Source organism: Schistocerca serialis, chromosome 4 (genome assembly GCF_023864345.2).
Source record: "Schistocerca serialis cubense isolate TAMUIC-IGC-003099 chromosome 4, iqSchSeri2.2, whole genome shotgun sequence".
Classification (NCBI taxonomy): domain Eukaryota; kingdom Metazoa; phylum Arthropoda; class Insecta; order Orthoptera; family Acrididae; genus Schistocerca; species Schistocerca serialis.
Window position 1 is genome coordinate 420043539 of NC_064641.1, and position 19489 is coordinate 420063027.

The window sequence follows — 19489 nt, forward strand, 5'->3', positions numbered from 1 at the left end:
CTCTAAATGTTCAGAAATTTAAAATCTTGGACTTAACAAAACAACAGATGTAGCATCATAAGACTATAATATCAACGAGTCACTGTTGGAATTGGCCAACTCATATAAATGCCTTGCTGTAAAACTGTACAGATATGAAATGCAATGATCACACAGGTTCAGTCACGAATAACGCAGAGTTCAGATTATTGGTAGAATACTGGAGAAGTGCAACCGATCTAAAAAGGAGATTGCTTAAAAATCACTCGTGTGACTTGTTCACAATATGACTCAAATGTGTGGGACCCGCACCAGATAGAACTAACAAGGGATACTGAATGAATCAGAGAAGGGCAACATGAATGATTTGAGGTTTGTTTAATCTGTGAGAGAGCATCACAGAGATACTGAAGAAACTGAAGTGGCAGACTCTTGAAGACAGACATAAATTATCCCGAGGAAGTCTATTAACAAAGTTTCAAGAACCAACTTTAACTGATTACTCTAGGAATATATTACAACTTGCCACGCATCGCTCACATAGGGATCATGAGGATAAGATTAGAATAATTACTGCATGCACAGAGAGGCATTCAAACAATCATTCCTCCCACACCTCATACGTGAATGGAACAGGAAGAAATCCTAATAACTGGTACAATGTGACACATTCAGCTGAAATAAGAAATGCACACACCCTTTCTGCAGAAACAGAGTTACAATCTATATCCACAAATTCTTTACAAGTTTTCAGTTAGCTGCTAGACAAATAATTTATTTTTTCCCTGTGGTATATAACTGCATGCCAGAGGGAGGGATAAATGTGCGTTCTCAGTTTTTCTGATTTTCAGATCTAATTTCATTTTTCAGATCTCGTAGTAATACCAGATTTATTTACTGTCATTTGCGTTTTCTGTCAATTTATCTCTCTTTGAAACTCCATCTTACCAGATATGACTTACCATTCTCATCATCGCCTCCTGGTGCTGACAAACTTCTCTTGAAAGAAAGATTAACTGGTGACTCCTTCTGTGGTGAAGTTGGGGTCGAAGAAGCATTCTTAACCTGTGCTGTAATTAAAATTACAGAAAATTAAATCAATAATGAGTCCTACCAACATATAACTGATCTACAGAATGAGATATATCTGCACTGAAGCTAAGATCCACAATCACACTTATATTCAGATGGCAGCCTGAGGGTGCACCATTTTGGACCTGGGATATGCTGCTTTGGTTCTGAAGAATTCTTGAGTTGTCTGTGTTAGAGTCTGTCTAAAAGTCAATGCCATTCTCTTAGCATCTCACAACAGTCAGTTTCGTTAAAACAGTTTCAAAAATGTGTGATTCATTTTTTCTAGACAGGTGGTATAAACCACCTTAAATCAATGAAGCAAACTCAAAAGGAACACATTACATTAGAGTACAATTCATCTGGAAAAGCTAACTGCCCAAAAACAGCACCTCATAGGATGAAATATTCTGATCAGGTTAAATAAATAAATACTATGTATTTTATTCAGACATGCAAGAGTTCTCTCTGCCTTCACATAAATCCAGGATAGAAACAGTACCATTTATGCCACACAAGCAAGAAACTCTGTATTCAGTCACTGATGCCGTGAAAAGCAAGCGATATTCAGATAGTGACTTATACAGTATGCAGAGCACTGAAATGGGTACTTAAATAAGCAAATGTAACTGCCATGTTTCAACACAGAACAATACTTAAACATATATTTATATTAAACACCAACAACAAGCAATGGAATAAACAATCGAAACAGATAACCAGCTTGAGAACAGCAAAAAGACATATATACAAATAACACAAAACAGATGGGGAAAATATTTTGAAAACCAGTAAAACTCAATAAAAATACATTTTAAAAGTATCCATTTATTGCTACAGAATTAGATGTTCTCACATAAAAGCTGTTTACTTACAAGTGGACCATATACTGCACATTAGGCATAACTCCATTAGTGACAAATGCTGGATGTAACCACATCAGCTGTCAATTACTGTGGACTGTGAAACCATGTGCCCTCCTACGAGGTACAGGTACAACATGGATGTTAGTAGTGCAGCTGTTTTACAGGAGTACTGTGTGATATCTACTGTATCTACTTCTTGAACAAGTAGAATTTAGATGTCTACTTGTATAATGCATACTTAAGTTCTCCAAAATTAAAAACAGAAAGACCTCATCATATCACTGCAGAAAGCTGTTGCTTATTACAGTACACAGATTAAGTTTCTATGAGTCTATGTCTTATGTAGATGAGTGCCTTGACTCATAATGCATCCCTGCAGGTTCTTGTTCCTGATGTCACCTATGGAACAAGATGAATGAATGAATGATGTTTGCTGTCATGATAATAATCTCCCAACCCTGCATTTCACACTGGAAAAGCATGGTTCTAGCTGAGGAAAAAAAAAAATCTCACTGAAATAAGATGTACACAACTGGGAAATACTAGAAAAATTTAAGGGAAATAAACCTAATATTGTTAACAGTATGAATAGGACTTTAAAATAAATAAATAAATAAGCGGGTTCCCGGTCTAGAATTACTTCCCTATCATTGTGACCTGCATTCAAATGAACTGATTTGGAACTTCACTAAACCCAATCAATAATGGCAAAAAATATCTACCACCTAGATGAAAACTTTTATGAAACTGACACACAACTGCATAAAATGAGTAGCTATAGAAGACTGGTCAAAGCTGTGCACGCATTCATAATATTTTAAAAGTACAGTTCCACTATGATCCTTCAATAGAGGAGCAACTGGAGGAGTTTATTATAAAGCTAAACTTGAGAGCAGTGATGAAAAGAAAGACTGGAACACTAATGTTGTCTAATCTAGCCGATCAGAAGAAAGTACTATCAACTGACAAGAGAGTTTACTGGGCTACTGAGGCAGCTGATTAAATCTCAGTTTAAATACTACAGAATAAACATCTGCATACAGTATTCTTTACGTAACACTGTCCGTAAGTAATATGTTTGTCCTCAGAATCTGCAAGCATATGACATGTACACATTTATTTCCTCAGTGTTAATAACATTTTGAAACAGAGTGTACATGAATACCCCTCCCCCCCCCCCCCCCCCAACAGCAGTGATATAATTTGTCATAACACCAGCATCCTCACTGCTCATTGATAAAATCAAGCCAGAGAAGCAACACTTTCATTCCATTAAAATATGAAATACACTATTTCTGCCCACATTTCATCATAGTCATTAAAGTTTCTACATTTTGCAATATTTCTCAAGCTACATCAACAACAATTGTATGATTATTGCAAGTACCCACCAGCTTTACTGCGGAAGCGCAGAGCACGTGGCACCCGCCGCGCAGCCTTCTCGGAGGGAGAGCCACCTTGTAATTGTGGTGGTAGGCTAGGCTGGAGGGGCAGACTGTGAATCGCTTCCCCAGCACCACCACGCATTCGCATGCGACCCGCCACAGAGAAGCAGTCTGCATCAGTAGGGCCAACTCTTTTGCGCCAGCCCTGAGTTGCAGCATCCAGCTTGCCGAGACGATCAGCCAGAATGCTTCCGGGGCTTGCAGTGGCTGAGCCCGTATCCCCATCAGGATCACGGTGGTGTGCTTGCAGCTCCTGCAACCAGCGATCACACGCAGCGCCGATCACCACCGCTGCCAGAAGCGCCAGCACGGCGCAGCCTACCAGGTACCACAGCATCGCCACTCGTGTGGCCTGCCTGCACCAACCAATTCTAATCGTCAGTGTGTCTGTGTTACCTTTATTACTGACCCTGCACACTCAATGGTTCCTTCCACATTTCAGTAATCCGTAACAACTTTGTGTAAATAAGCTATAACATTTAGTTGTAGTGGTGGTAGCAATTCTATTGTTCAATTCCTACTGTGAAGCAATACCACAAATTGTTAGTTGGAAATTCTAAGAACAATGAGGCAGTCTTAAAGTAGATTCCAACAGTCAGTGATATGGCAACAGTAATAAACTTTGGAATTGCCTCCACTCTGTCCGTTCAAATGGTGTAACATAACAGTGAGAAACTAGGATTGTATTATTAACCTTAAGAGATTTATCAACTGATACTGTTACAGCAGATAAAATACTGTTATTTTCCTTATTTATTAATATATGAAAGCACTTTAGTCCATTTTATCATATCAGATTACGAAAATTAGCAAGTAGTAATTGTCATTCAAATGTTATAACGGCAAAAGCTGACACAAAAAATATAGTCAGTCAATAAAATTTCTGTAGTAATCGGAATTCGTAAAATCTTAAATAAATTAAAAACCATTAGCTAACCAAAAATTATTTGTTATATGATTCCTTTGTTTCTAGGTTTGTTGGGCTACATTGCCAAGAAGTTCGATGTCTATATATAAAAATTTAAATCTGAGGTAAGGAAAGCTTTTGTAGCAGAATTGAATGCGTGGAAGAGAAGCAGATGGGTTATGAAGATATACAACTATAACATAGATACGTTTTAAATAATTTTAAGTTATAAATTCTTCTTTAAACTGAAGTGCTAAAAAATCATGTCATTAGAACATCACGAACAAAGAAAATTTTGAATTTGTAGGAAATAGAGACTAGGGAAGTTACAACCTGAAGGAAGTGTGGAACGCGCAACACCTGTTTTGTAGATAACAGAACTCACATAGTGGTGGCAGACTGGAGGTAAGCACAGAAATCATCATTGACACATTTTTAGTTGCCAGTTCATCAAAAAAATTCTTTGACAACTGGAATGTACGATGATGAGATTGTTCGAAATTTTGTTTGGCTGTGTGCTATTTATTTTGGGGCTAATAATTATCGTTGCTTCAGATGTTTCTGCGATAATTCACTGACACGAAAGTTGGTGCTTAAAAACTTGAAAAGTTACTGCCACGTTTCCTTAGTTTCGCAATACGTGTTCCTCGACATAATGCTGCAACTGACTTCAACCTAATTCTTTCCCAATTCGGAGGAAAGATGAATTTAATCATAAGAAATGATGCACAAGCTTAAAGTGGACAAGTGTTTGTGAGGAAATGGCTGTGACAATTTCCATGGAATCATCTCTAACATCCGCCTTAAGCGATTTTGGAAAACCATGAAATTAGAAAAACTGCACAGGTATTAGAAGTCTGCTTTAACACTGTCACGTTGCTCTGTTGCCCAATTTTGCCTTGTCTTCCAACTACAGTTTTTATTTCCTCTGTGTAGATGATGTAACGATAATATCTCACTGCCACTGAGTTATTGTTGTTACGTAACAATTTTGTTTTTCTGATTCTACGATAAATTCTTGCCGGTAAGCAACTGTTTATTCTGTTTAAAACTCCAAGTACGAGCTGTCTAAAGAAGGTTGGTCTAACGTCATTATAAAATATGATCTATGAGCAGAAATAAATCTCATCGGTAGTGAAAACGTTATCGTACACTATTATCTTGGTTTCTTTCTTCCTTCTTTCATTCTTTTAATCATACAGCCTTTAGTTTTGCTGTTTTTTTTCAGTACCAAGATCGCATGTACATACATACCGTTCTTATTACCCACAATTAACACTTGCTATTTCTCGCTTTTATCATCGCAAGAAAGTTCCCGTAATAAAAACTCTGAATGTCGCAAACAAAATGTGATAGACCTTTTTCTTAACGAAGCCAAGGGGCATTATGGCAAGTAGCAGCTCAACAAAGAGTTATTATAGAATGCGCGCGCAGTTTTATATTATAGTTAACTTTTATTTAAAGTTTAACGATGTTGTACAGGTATAAAACATTCCAAAGTCGTTGGTTACAGAGTAACTAAGCACCATAAGAGAACATAAAGAATTGTTTTTGGCAAATTTAATTTTTTTGCGCAAAAAAACCGAGAACTGTGTTATTGACCTTATTAATTACCGCATTACTAGCAGTAGGATCATCATTCACAATGCAGTACTTTCTTTTCACATGTAGACATCTCAACTTCTCGTTAGTTGCGCGCTCCCTCCCCCCCCCCCTTCACGCCTACAGTTTTACATGACATTCGCCGCGATGCAGTAGAATAAGTGACTTAAACCATCAAGTCATCGACTAAATTTATAACTTTACTGCCCGTCTATAATTTATGTACGAGTGGTGTACAAATAAGGGTAGCTGTCAGTATGCGTCTTGCAAACGACGGAGCGGTCGACACTGTTCGAACATCAATAAGAAACACAAAAAGGACAATGTGATGGGGTTTAGGCAGCTATGTTGTGCATCGGCAGCGACGAGCAACTGCATATACAATCGCACCAAAAAGTATTGGCACACGTGCGTATTTATCGTTGCTGGTTACAAACGCCGCACTTTCCGGTACACAGTACATGTACGTGCTACCTCACATACCAGACATTACAATTCTGCCCATAGTGCCTACCATTAACAAAGAAATGCAGTGTTATGGGCAAACACGTATCTCCTCTGCACACAAAAAGTATTGGCACAGAGCATGGCATCTCGGTATATTGCTGGGTTTTCAGGTACCGGAACGCCATCTGCTGACACATTAGACACTGCGTGTTGTTGACGGCCCGGTCGCCAGTATGTTGCTGTAGTGCGCGATAGTGGTCAGCATGGGGCCGAAGAAGAAGGAACATTCAGTGGCGTTGCGTGAGAGAGTGGTATTGCTCCATTCACAAGGGAGAAGCTATCGACAAATCGGAGCAGAGGTGTCTGTGAGCTACACCACGGTAAGAGCCATCATTCAGAAATATAAAGAGACTGGAACAACAGTGAATAAGTGTCGTCCTGGACGTCCAAAAGTGCTTACAACCCGAGAGCGTCGCCATATCATCGCACTTGCTCGGAAGGAACCTGCTACAAGTGCAGCAACTATTGCTGAGATTGTTCAGACAACGTCCGACAAGACGGTTAGTGTTCAGACTATACGAAATGTGTTGAATGAGGCTGACATGCATGGACGTTCTCCCAGGAAGAAGCCATACATTTCGGAAATTAACCGGCAGAAACGCCTGCAGTTTGCCAAGGACTACATCAGCAAGCCGATGGAGTTTTGGAACACTGTGATATTTAGCGACGAATCGAAGTTCAATGTGTTCGGATTTGATGCAAGAAAGAAAATTTGGCGCAAGCCGAATACGCACCTCGACATCAAACACATGCATCCCACAGTCAAACACGGTGGGGGCGGTATCATGGTCTGGGGCTGTATGGCGGCTTCCGGCGTTGGAAATCTAGCTGTAATTCACGGCACAATGGATCATATGAGATACATTGACGTGTTGCGAGGTAATTTACACGCTAGTGCACAGAAATTGGGCCTTACTGGGGTGTTTCAGTTCCAGCAAGACAACGACCCAAAACATACCGCCATGAAAACCCGGGAGTGGTTACTGTACAATGCCCCCAGAAGGGTTCTAACACCACCTCAGAGCCCTGATTTGAACCCCATTGAGAACCTGTGGGCTCATCTTGACACACAAGTCAGAAAAAGGCGTCCGTCCGGTAAAAACGACTTGGAGAAAGTGCTCCTGGAGGAATGGTCGAAAATTACCCCTGATATCACCCGGAATTTAATACAAAGCATTCCTAGGCGTTTACGTGCTGTTATAGATGCTAAAGGGATGCACACTAGCTATTAGATGGTGAACATCAATGAAGAAAACGAACACACTGTCCGATTCATATGCGTGTGCCAATACTTTTTTGGGTGCAGAAGAGCGATGTTTTTTTTCATGACACTGTATGTTACTTTAAGGACAGGTGATTTTGACATATTTGTAAACTATGTAATGTAAGGTGTCACGTGTATGGGTTCTGTTCTGAAATATATGTTTCGTTTAACCTACAACCACTAAAATGTAACTGTGCCAATACTTTTTGGTGCGATTGTATGTGGGAACAACTTCCCATGCGTCACACGCTGAGTCGTCGCCAAGTGCCAAATTTAACCGACGCTCTGCCGAGCATCTTGCTCCAGGATTCTGCGGAAAGGTGTGCTAATGCGAATTGCGGAGATGAGCTACTCGAAAACTATGTTTTGACAGCTACTTCTGCACTTCTCAATGCTGGCTGTGAATGGACTACACACTCCGCAAAACGCTCGATGTTTTGTATCGATGCATCGCACTGAACCGAAGTATTGCTAATGTTTCGATGCATAGACTGGGCGTCCGGATTTTCTCTTTCGGTTTTTGTCTTGGTGACGAGTAAATTACTGTGCTATCGGCGATACACAGCACATACCGTACCAAGTCACCTAAGAAAGTCAGTTCAGTTTGGAAGTTTAACATAATTTATGTGGCGAAATCAAAATGAGATCAATGTCAGTAAGACACAAAGTCTGCCGGAAATACGATTGGACATATTTGAAAAGTTCACAGGGCTGCTTATCTCTAATTTTTTCTAAAACAAAATAACATATCGAAAATGACAAAAGAACGAAGGTTTCCGTTTCAGATCCAGCTACTGTTTAAGTCCCAAGACAAATAAGACCAAATCAAACTAATCTATCGGACTCGGATGAAGTCCCTATAAATCATTTTAACAGAAATCTTTTCTGCAACATACATCCGCTTACTCCGATTCTGACAAAGGCAAAGAAAACTCAACAGTTTTTTGTTATAAATGATTTGTAAAGACAATCAGACTTTCTCAATGGCTGAGAATGGAGACTTTAAGAACGTAATGAAGACAGAAGTTGTCGAAACCGGTCACCGTAATAAATAAATTGTGATCAAGACTGTTTTTGATAGTAAGTATTTGTAACACATTGATCACTGTCACTCCCATAATGTATTCAAAAGTAATTGTTTCACAAGTGTTTAAAACAAAGTTACCCATTTACAACAGACATTTGGTTCGGTACCTCAAATATGATTTTTTTTATCTTTTTTTGGGGAGGGGGCGGGAGCGATTATGACTGCGCATTACGTTATGAAGCATTTCGGAAATATTTTCAGCTATTCCTGGAGTGTACGTATTAGCTCCGAGGCATGCCACAGTACCAGTTCGTAGCTGAAATTCATTCTCAGGCTTGACAAGAGTAGTGTGTAGCCAAACGGCTGGTCCCGGCGGAGGTTCGAGACCTCCCTCGGGCATGGGTGTGTGCGTTTGTCCTTAGGATAATTTAGGTTAAGTAGTGTGTAAGCTTAGGGACTGATGACATCAGCAGTTAAGTCCCATAAGATTTCACACACATTTGAACATTTTTGTGTAGCCAAAGAGACTATAGCCAACATAATAATAGCAGCTGAGTCAGCGTTCCGTTACCGATATGCATGCTTGCTGTGGAGCAAAAATTAATGATTTCATGAGGGCTGATTTGCGTCAAAGTGGAGATATTGAAACCGATTCTGATAAAAATGAAGAAAGTTTTACGTTACGAATCGCCAATCACAAATAAGAAATTGGAAGAGTAATGCACATAAAAATAGTTTTTCTGATAACTTTTCAATTTCTCTGAGAACTTTTGTTGGAAGACCAAACAAAAATGCATTCGAAATTTGGAAAGACAATATAATAAAATTTCCGAAAATTTTCTATAATCGCGCTCAAATATTTGACAATGGTCTGCACATCTGTTTTGAATCGGTAACGAAATCGATCGAAGGGTAAACTTTTGTTTTTGCAGAGCAAGTTGGAATTACTGAAAAAACTATATTTTTCCATAGCTGTCTTCATACTTTAAAATAAATTTATCTAATCTTTCAGTTTCAGGCATAGGCGTATGCAAACCATATCCGTTATTTTATTGAGGGGGAAAAAGCTAATGTATTGAAAAAAATTGATGTATTTTTTTTATATACATCGATAACCCCACGCGATGTATTGTATCGAAGAAGAACATCGTTAACACAGTCCCTCCCTCTCCATCCCCCCTCCCCCTCCTCAATCTCTCTCTCTCTCTCTCTCTCTCTCTCTCTCTCTCTCGTACTACCCGAAAGTACTATTCTCTTATTATTATTTGTTTTATAAAATCAGATATTGCATTATAAATGGTACAGCTTTTTGTGATTCAAAAATGCCTGTTAAAATAGTTTGGACTAAAATTGTAACTATTACTTAGTTCCGGTCAACATAACCCAAAAAGTCTTTTTACTTTATGGTCAGATTTTATTTCTTCTGCCGGATCTACCGCCGTGTTACACTTGTATTTTATGAAGGATTTAGTTTCACTGTACATACGCAGCGCGACTGGAAGAGTATTCTGGTGTTGCTTGACTGATAGAAGGTTCGATATGAAACTCCTATAGATAGTCATAGATCAAATTACACAGACAATGGCGCATCCTAAACTGAGTATTTTGTGGCAAGGAAAATATAGTCGTTTGAGGGAAGGAAATCATAATCGGAAATGAATCTTTCAGGTGATACGAGACTAGAACGACCAATGCGTCCGACAAGGAAGCACCATCGACTTGACATATTCTGAGGAGGAAAAACACTTGCAAGACGTCAGTCCCAGAAATAATTCCTGCGCAAAAATTTGGACCACGAATTGTGACCGTATGCAATTATGAATTGGAATTTACAGATGCGTATTTAATGTACGGGGCAGCAGCATGCAACACCTGGAAAGCCGATAGAATGTACAGCCAAACGTATCGCACAGGCGTCATCCACAGAGGAAGAGCTTCTGACCTGCAGACGGTTTCAGAGATGTCTTTGTTCTGAAAGTTTTTATGTTGCAATTCTCAAATGCAGTGCACATGCATGAAACGAATCAGTATGTCATTAAAGAAGTAACGCTGCGCTCTTTAATTATTAAAATCGCTGATATGCGTAATTTACAGATGGCACCGTCAAAGTGAAGTAAATCTGCAGAAAATGCGCTATTCTTCGATGTGACTGGTATGATTAACTGTAAATCGAAAATCAGTAACTTCATTTCATGATAATTCTTCAGTTGCTTGGGTTTATTCGTTTTGGATTTGAGGCGAATACGACACTATCGTTAAAATAACGCGTTCGTGAGACTGACGTATTCCGTACACACATAACTTACTATTGTTCGCCTACATTTCAAAACGTGTTGGGCAGATGTTATCCGCCTCCCGCCTTCTTTTCGCCCACCTTCAACATCCCGCGAGTAGGATGGCTCCGGTCATCACTCCATTGTACAGCGCTCGACCCGGAGCAAAGCCGGTTCGAATCCTGGTAGTGGCAAAAACTTTTCACCGCCAGTATTTGACCTCCATTATGCAACTCTCCATTATGCAACTCGGGCATTAGGCGCCTATAGTGGGGCACAGCCAGTGGCAAAACAACGAGTTCGTGCGAAACTTTGAAACTTGAAAACTTTTACGTTCAGATGGTCATAGCTACGTACTACTAAATTTAAAGCCTAAATTTTTGCACGAGTTGATTTCTGGAGCAGATATCTTCCAAAGGTGTCTTTTCTTTTCTCTCAATAAAATATGAGGTCAAGTTCGTGATGTTTCCTCGTGAGGCAAGAGACTGTGAACTGCTTGTGTTTAATTAAATAAGAGATGACTGCCGCATTGACTTTGTTTGGATTACCTACAAACGTAACACAATCGTCTGTGATGTGTCCGTGGTATTCGTGGCAGTTTGTCTCGAAGACGGAACATTAGTCACTACAGGAGCTTACAGACGCTTATTTAATCCATGGGTCACCAGCATACAAAGGTTAGCGAGCCAATAGAAGGTACACACAAAATATCGCAATAAGCGACATCCTCACTCTAAGAGATTCGTCTCCGTGAATATACACTTAACAGAAACTGTGTCGTTCAAGCCACAGAGAGCTGGCCTATTTTCTTGAAAAATAAATGTTCGCAAAGCAGAATTTAAGATAGTGTAGGATTATGCGGAGAAGATACATCAGTAAGTGTCCTCCAACCTGCATATGAAACGCAACACTTCGAAGAACAGTGTGGAGACTACTGATGGAACAGCAACGACACCCCTATAACAACAGTGTGCAAGCATTGTGGCCAAATGATTTTGAACCCAGAGTTTAGTTCTGTCAGTGAATTGTTGAGGGCGCTACTGTAGTCTCAAACTGCCTTCACTCTGTATTGTACATGGATGAGGCACCTTTCAAGCGTGATGGAGTTTCCATTTGTCACAATATCCTCGTCTGGGGTGATGAAAATCTATACGCCACACACTCGTCTCAAATCAGCTTGTGGGCTGTAAATATATAGGATCAACTAATACGACCTTACATGCTGACAAATCAATCGCATGGTGCACCTGACTTGGTGTTCACTCGAGACGTGCCGCGCCACATTTGTTCGAGACTGCCCTTCTCGTTTCCTGCGAGAAATAAGATTTTCAACACGTCGGTGTACCATTCCAATCTGTTATTAATGTTCACAAACAACAAAATGACAGCTACACTCACCGTCGTAGTAGAAGGAGTGGCCCTGCGCCGTGACCAGCGCTATCGCCGAATATCACTTCCTTATTTTGCCCTAGGGGGAATTCAGTAGGCTTTTAAAGCGTATTACGTAAGAAATAAGTATGAACATGCACTTAAGAACAGAAAAGACAACATACAGAGAAGAGAAAGGCGTACAGCAAATATAGGTCACAACAAAGAAAGAAAGAGAAAAAAAGAAAGAAAAGAGAGAGAGAGAAGAGAATTTGAAGATGTTACTTGATCCTAATTCGACAATACAGATATAAAAATGGGAGTGCTATATAATAGCTACTGCAGGAGATGGCCGCCGAAAAACCATATTAAAAATAATTACCAACCATTACCACCTTATTTGAATCACACTGATATGATCCTCGGCCGTGTGTATCGTTCTGACCCATCTACGTAGTTACTCCTCAACTTACAGCTGAACGCATAGCGGCGGGTGTTCCGAACAATCGTATGTTATTTGCCATTTACTTCCCATTACAGCCTTATTCAAGAATGATGCGCGAGAAAAAGTGTCTGCAAGCTCCCGTACGGAACATAATTTCTCTCGTCTGGTTCTTCTTGGCCCATCCGAGAGATGTGCAGCTGGCCTAAAGTGATAAACCAAAACGTTATGACCACCTGCTTAACATCTACATCCCTACTCTGCAAGCCACCTTACGGTGTGTGGCGGAGGGTACTTTTTGAACTTGTTCCAGTCGCGTATGGTTCACGGGAAGGACTGTTGCTGGTAAGCCTCCGTGTGGGCTCGAATCTCTCATTTTATCTTAGTGGTCTTTTCGCGAATTTTCGTAGTAGGAAGCAATACACTGGTTGACTCTTCTAGGAACGGATACGGTCGAAATTTGAACAGTAGTCCATTCTGTGATGCAGAACGCCTCTCTTGCAGCGCCTGCTACTGGAATGGGTTCAGCATCTCCCTGACGCTTCCGCGCTTACTAAATGAACCTGTAACGAAACGTGCTGCTCTTCTTTGGATCTTCTCTATTTCCTCTATGAGTCCTGTCTGGTACGGATACTATCCCAACGAACAATATTCAAGTACTAGCCGAACGAGTGTTTTGTAAGATACTTCCTTTGTTGACAGACACATCCTATGGATTCTTCCAATGTGTCTCAGTCTATCATCGCGATTAATTTTATGCGGTCGTCCCACTTAAAATCGTTCCCCATGCATACTCTTGATATCTTATGGAAGTAACTGCTTCCAGTAATTTTTCTGGAATTGTGTAACCACACAAAAAAGCGCCTTTGTATCTGTGTATTCACAATAAACTACATTCGTTCATGTTGGGGCTCAACACCGTGTTGTTCCACCTTTGGAGCGAAATGCAGCAGCTGTTTTGCGTTGCATGGATACGAGAAGCGCCTGGTAGCTTCCACAGGTGTGTGGCACCAGATGTGCTCATATAGGTCTCCCAGTTCGCCAGGCCAGAGTTTCGTGGGCGTCGAGCTGGCGCACGATAGCATCCCAGATGTGGTCCATCGATTTCAGATCACACGAATCTGGTTGTCAAGACATTGACGTAAGTTCACTGTTATGCTCCTCAGACCACTGTAACACATTCTGCCCTTGTGACACTGACAGTTAGCCATCTTAAGAGGAGGGGTTTGGGGAGGGGGGGGGGGGGACATCAAGCATGAAAAGATGCAAGTGGTCCGCAATAATGTTCATGTAGGTCTCAGATGTGGAATACGCGAACGCCGACTATCATGCTTTTTAACAGCAGGCAAGCCTCCGACATTCATGTTCTGTTATGAGGTTGAACGTTCTAACGTCACTTCATCCACCTGTTCTAAAACCTTTTGGGTATATCCAAATTCTAGTACTCGTCTTCTACCATGAAGTACCTAAATTTGGACAAAGTGAAGAAGACGTAGCTGAATTAATTGTACTTACCATCTTGATGATGAAATTTTGATGGTAGTCTCCCAAGCTTCTTCTTCTTCTTCTTCTTCTTCTGCAAGCTTGTAAAAATAGGTTCTGGTAGTAGTTTTACGTTGACGTTTGCCTTTAAACAAATACGTCTTGGCCACAATATCATTTTCTACCAGATGGTTTAATTGTAAATTCTGATACACTTTCTCAACTGATTACAATATTCACATTTATTACTGACGATAACAGTTTATAGAGCGATGCTTTGACACGCATCCGCTTTCGAGCATCCCCAGAAACATGATGCGTCGTCTGTACTGATACGTCGAAGATCTCATAAAACCTCCAGGTTCATGTTGCAGTTGTTATTCTGATTTTTGTTTACATGCTTTTGATACAGGTTAATAGCATTACAAAAACTAGAAAAGTGTGAAACATACAGGTTGAGAATAACGTTTACGGTAACTATTGGTAATTATTTGTGGAAATCTGTTTTTATTGTGCTGACAAGGGTATACTGAATTTGATTTGGCGTGTTTCCACTCTGATTGTCAAACAGGTGTTTTGCAGTTTTTTGTTTTTCTACGAATAAGTTACGTCTGTTTTCTAATAATAAAAGTAATTTTGGTGTGAATAGTATTGTGAGTCAACTTTGCTTTTGAATTCAAAATTACGACGCAATTTTCGTATTTGAAATCTGGCTATTTTCTATTTGGAATAGAACTGACAAAAACTAGGAAGCATTTCGGTGCCTCTGTCTCCATAAGTTTTCGGATGAGACAAAGTTCCAAAAGATAGTTTAACATCATTGCACAACTTATAATTTTCGTTTTTTGGTTTGTTAGTGAAATTAGGCATTTCTATGATGTTAATGCCCAGAGGTTTGTTTACATGTAACATGCAAACTACCTGTTTCAAAAAACTATATTTTCTTAATAATTGTGTAGTTGCAGATTTGTTTGTAAGCCTACATTGAAGATACTTTCCGATGAGCTGCAAAATCTGTATTGTCTCTAGAACTTATAGAGTTTCTACAGATGTTATCTACCGAAATATTGTGTGAAGAGTTTGAACAGATTGTCAAGGTGAACTAGGGAGTTTTCCTGGATCTAGCGATACCATATCCATAATGTTATGACGTCCAACACCTTGCCGCCAACTCGTGGTTTCACCGCCCCTTTTCCACTTTCCCTGCATGCTCACAATAATAGGAGACCAACTTTGCCATTTCCGAAATGCTCGTTCCCAGGTGTCGGACCATAACAATGAGTCCTTTGTAAAGGGCGTTTATGTGAGTGGATTCTGTCATCTGCGGCCCGTATTCGTCGCTGAATTGATTCTCCATTCGTCTCCGTTCAACTTATATACTCTACTCTCTTTGCCCGCAACGTCACCAGGCGTCATTCAACATCGCGGTCAGCAGCTGTCACCATATTATTGCTTATCAGCGGACATTGTCTATATTGCCTGCAACCAATACTGACGCTGTAAACGTAACCCTCTCGCGTTCTTTTTTCTCCCGAAGTTTCCTTTATGTCAGGTCCTGAGCATCTGCTTGAACCACCGTTGTTGTCTTGACGGGCAGGTTACAAAGCTAGTAGCACATGGTCAGCAACATGAACCTGAATGCATCTCCTTCGAAGAGTGATTTAGTCTGACGCAGATGCGGAGCAGGAAGGGGGACAGCGACCTGAGCAGAGCTTCCGCCCAGTCCAGAACCGACACTTCCGCTCGCGTGCCCCGCATGCAGGCTCGCTCCCACTGTGCCCATCCTACGCTGGTCTCAGTTCTCCATGAATTACTGTCGACGTCTCGCACCTACTCCTTACCATGTAGAAGTGATAGAAGATCCAATGAGAAGCGGCACGTTTCGTCACAGGATTGTTTAATCGGCGCGAGAGCGTTTCAGAGATGCTCAACGAACTCAAGTGGCAGATGTTACAAGCGATGATGATGATGATGATGATGATGATGATTTGAGGTGAGGGGCGCTCAACATCATGGTCATCAGCGCCCTGACGAAAAGTCAGCATGCTAATCTCATGGATGGGGACGAAGATTGTCTCCACGTGCGGAGCAGTTTATAATGTATTAATGTCTGCGTCTCTTCCCCGCCAATTTAGGGATGAGGCCCGACAGTTCACAAAATTTCACCACTTTTTTGATACTGGAACCAGTATCCGCTACAACCGAGGTGCTGTGCATGACTGAGAGATTTGCTATTGAAATTTCGAGAGAGAGCACTTTCTGAGAAGAGTCGGACAGTATATTACTTTCTCCAAAAGACATCTCGCGAAAATATCACGACGTCAAAATTCGAGAAATTCGAGCTAATACACAGGCCTACCGACAATAATTATTCTTCTCACGCGCCATTCGCGAGCGAAACAGAGAAGCGGGGATCAGTTAGTGGTGTCAGAAGTGCCCTTCGCCACACATTGTTAGGTGCCTTGAGGAATATGGTGCAGATATAGATGAACTGCTATCATTTCGAAGGAACACCCAAAATCTATTACGAATTTTTCGCTAAACGTTCCTCAGGACACAGCGTATCAATATCCTTCAGCCTCTAGACGTCAGCCCCGTAGGAGATGTGAGACCTCAAAACAAACAGGAATTCACGCAGTCATCCCCTTGCTTCATTCAGAAACGGAAAGAAAATTGGAAAAAGAACAGCATTTTAGGGTTTTACGTACCGACGGTGACAAAGTCATTACACATGGAGTCTCAAGCAAATACGGGTTCATGGTTACATCGATTGAGAGTGACTCACACGTGGCTGACATGTTTTAACGAGTCTTTATATGAAGATGTGAGAGGTTTTGTTCTCTGGTCTTTCTTTATTTATATAAAGGTATATGTGTCCAACGAAATGCTAAGGGGATGTCCGATAGTTACTGTTCTGAAGGTGGCAGCTTTCGCTTTGCTCTGTGTAGGTTGGCAACTTCATAGCTTGAAATGCAAACGGATTCACTGAAATATTATAAAATTGCACCTCGCTGCTCTCTGATTCATACTGACGGTTAGTTGCATCACGACTGTATCCTGTAGGCCCTGACGCATCTTGGTAGCCGACATCGCTTCTCCGGAGTTTCCCCAAAGGAGATTCACTGACTACACACCTTTACAATGAAAGCACGTGGGGGAAAAAAACAAGAATTTCGCAATTTCAAGAATAATTGGCATCACACGCTAAAAAGCCCGTAGTCATATTCCACACAAGCTGAGTAAACCATCACTTTGACACTTAACAGCAAAAGGTCAACATGTGCTTGACCGGAAGTGATCGTAATAACATGACTCGATTGTGTGCGCACCAAACTGTTATAGAGTCGAAGGCATTCCACAGAGTTGAGTACATCACTAATTTTTAACAGGCAAACACTTACTATCCCGGTAGGTAGAAACGTTAAGGAAACCACTAGCGTAGGGCGTCGCTTTACAAGTCACCGACTGAAGGCAAAACGTGATGTACTCATGCATGTCAAAAATGCAATTAAAATTTACGGCAGCAGGTACTCCACCTTACAACTGTTTGATTCTAAGATTACCTAACGACCACTGGCACCAGTTATAGCCATTAAATATCTATTCAAAAATGGTTCTGAGCACTATGGGACTCAACTTCTGAGGTTATTAGTCCCCTAAAACTTAGAACTAGTTAAACCTAGCTAACCTAAGGACATCACACACATCCATGCCCGAGGCAGGATTCGAACCTGCGACCGTAGCGGCCTCGCGGTTCCAGACTGCAGCGCCTATAGCCGCACGGCCACTTCGGCCGGCGTAAATATCTGTATCTACGTCTATACTCTGTAAACAACTGTGAAGTGCGTGGCAGAAGGTACGTCCCACTGTACCAGTTATTGTTTTTTTTCCCCATTCCACTCACATATAAAGCGCGACAAGAATGACTGTTTAAATGCCACCGTGTGTTACGTAATGAATCTAATCTTGTTCTCACGATGTCTACTAGCGCGATATGTAGGAGGTTTTAGTATGTTCTTAGACATATCATTTTCCCCACGTCCCGCCTAAGTTACACGACTTGCAGGCATATGACACACGTTCGCACTACTTCATGATTTACACTAGACGCAGACAGCTGGGGTACTCTGATTCCGTCCCGGGGGGTACGGGGTGGCGGCAGGAAGGGCATCCGGCCACCCCTTCAAATTAACCAGGCCAAATCAGACTGTAACCATGCCGACCCTGCGGAAACTGCATAATAAAGGCACTAGCAAAAGAAGAAGAAGAACATTTAAAGTTGGTTCTTGAAACTTCGTAAGTAAGCTTTCACAGTATAATTTACGTCTATCTTCAAGTATCTGCCAGTTCAGTTTCTTCAGCGTCTGTGTGGCAGTCACCTGCGTGGCAAACAAACCTGTGGCCATTCACGCTGCTCTTCTTTGTATATGTTCAATATCCCCTTTTTGTGCTATTTCGCACGGACCCCACATCCTTGAACAATATTCTGTGATGGATCGCAGGAGTGATTTGAGCAATCTCCTTTGTAGACTGAGTGCATTTCGCTAGTATTCTACCAATAAACCGAAGTCTGTTACTTGATTTACTCATGACTGAGCCTACACGATCGTTCTATTTCATGTCCCTATAAAGCGCTACACCCAGGTATATGTATGAGCTTACCGATTCCACCCGTGATTCATTGATGCTGTAGTCATACGATGCAACGTTTCATCTCTTTTGTGAAGTGCACAATTTTACATTTTTTGAACATTTAAAGCAAGTTGCTTTTCACTACTTTGTAATATTTTCAAGCTCTGACTAAATATTTATGTAGCTTCTTTGAGACAGTACTTCATCATTGATAACTCTGTATCTGCGAAAAGTTTGAGGTTACAATTAATTTTCTCTCTATCTATATCCGTATCCCGCTTCAGCTACTGCCGGATCTGGGTGCTGACGAGCCCTCTCAATTTGGCTCGGTCCTCCCACCACTTTTCTTCCTCCACTTGCTGCCAGGTCACACTTCTGCTTTCCACAGATACTCTCACTCCGGTTTTCCACCGTGTTTTTGGGCGCCCTCTAGCTCTTTTTTCCATTCATCTTTAGTTCGTACATAATTTTGGGGAGTCTCTGCCTACATATCCTCTTGCCATGCCCATACCATCTTAATCTCTTTTTTCCAATTTCTTCTCTCATACTTTCTTGTTTAAGGTCCTTTCTAATATCTACATTCCTCACTCTGTCCATTCTTGTTTTTCCCTTAACGGCTCTGAG

The 19489-nt window shown here is 41.0% G+C and overlaps 1 protein-coding gene across 1 annotated transcript in view; it reads right to left on the reverse strand.

Moving 5' to 3' along the window:
- LOC126475002 (supervillin) overlaps nucleotides 1-19489 on the reverse strand; it is a 579202-nt gene that overhangs the window by 94518 nt on the left and 465195 nt on the right. Inside the window, exons 13-14 of the mRNA XM_050102541.1 lie at nucleotides 3308-3614; nucleotides 942-1049 (exon numbers count right to left, since the gene is read on the reverse strand). Coding sequence (XP_049958498.1) covers nucleotides 942-1049; nucleotides 3308-3614 — 415 coding nt within the window. The remainder of the gene's footprint in view (nucleotides 1-941; nucleotides 1050-3307; nucleotides 3615-19489) is intronic.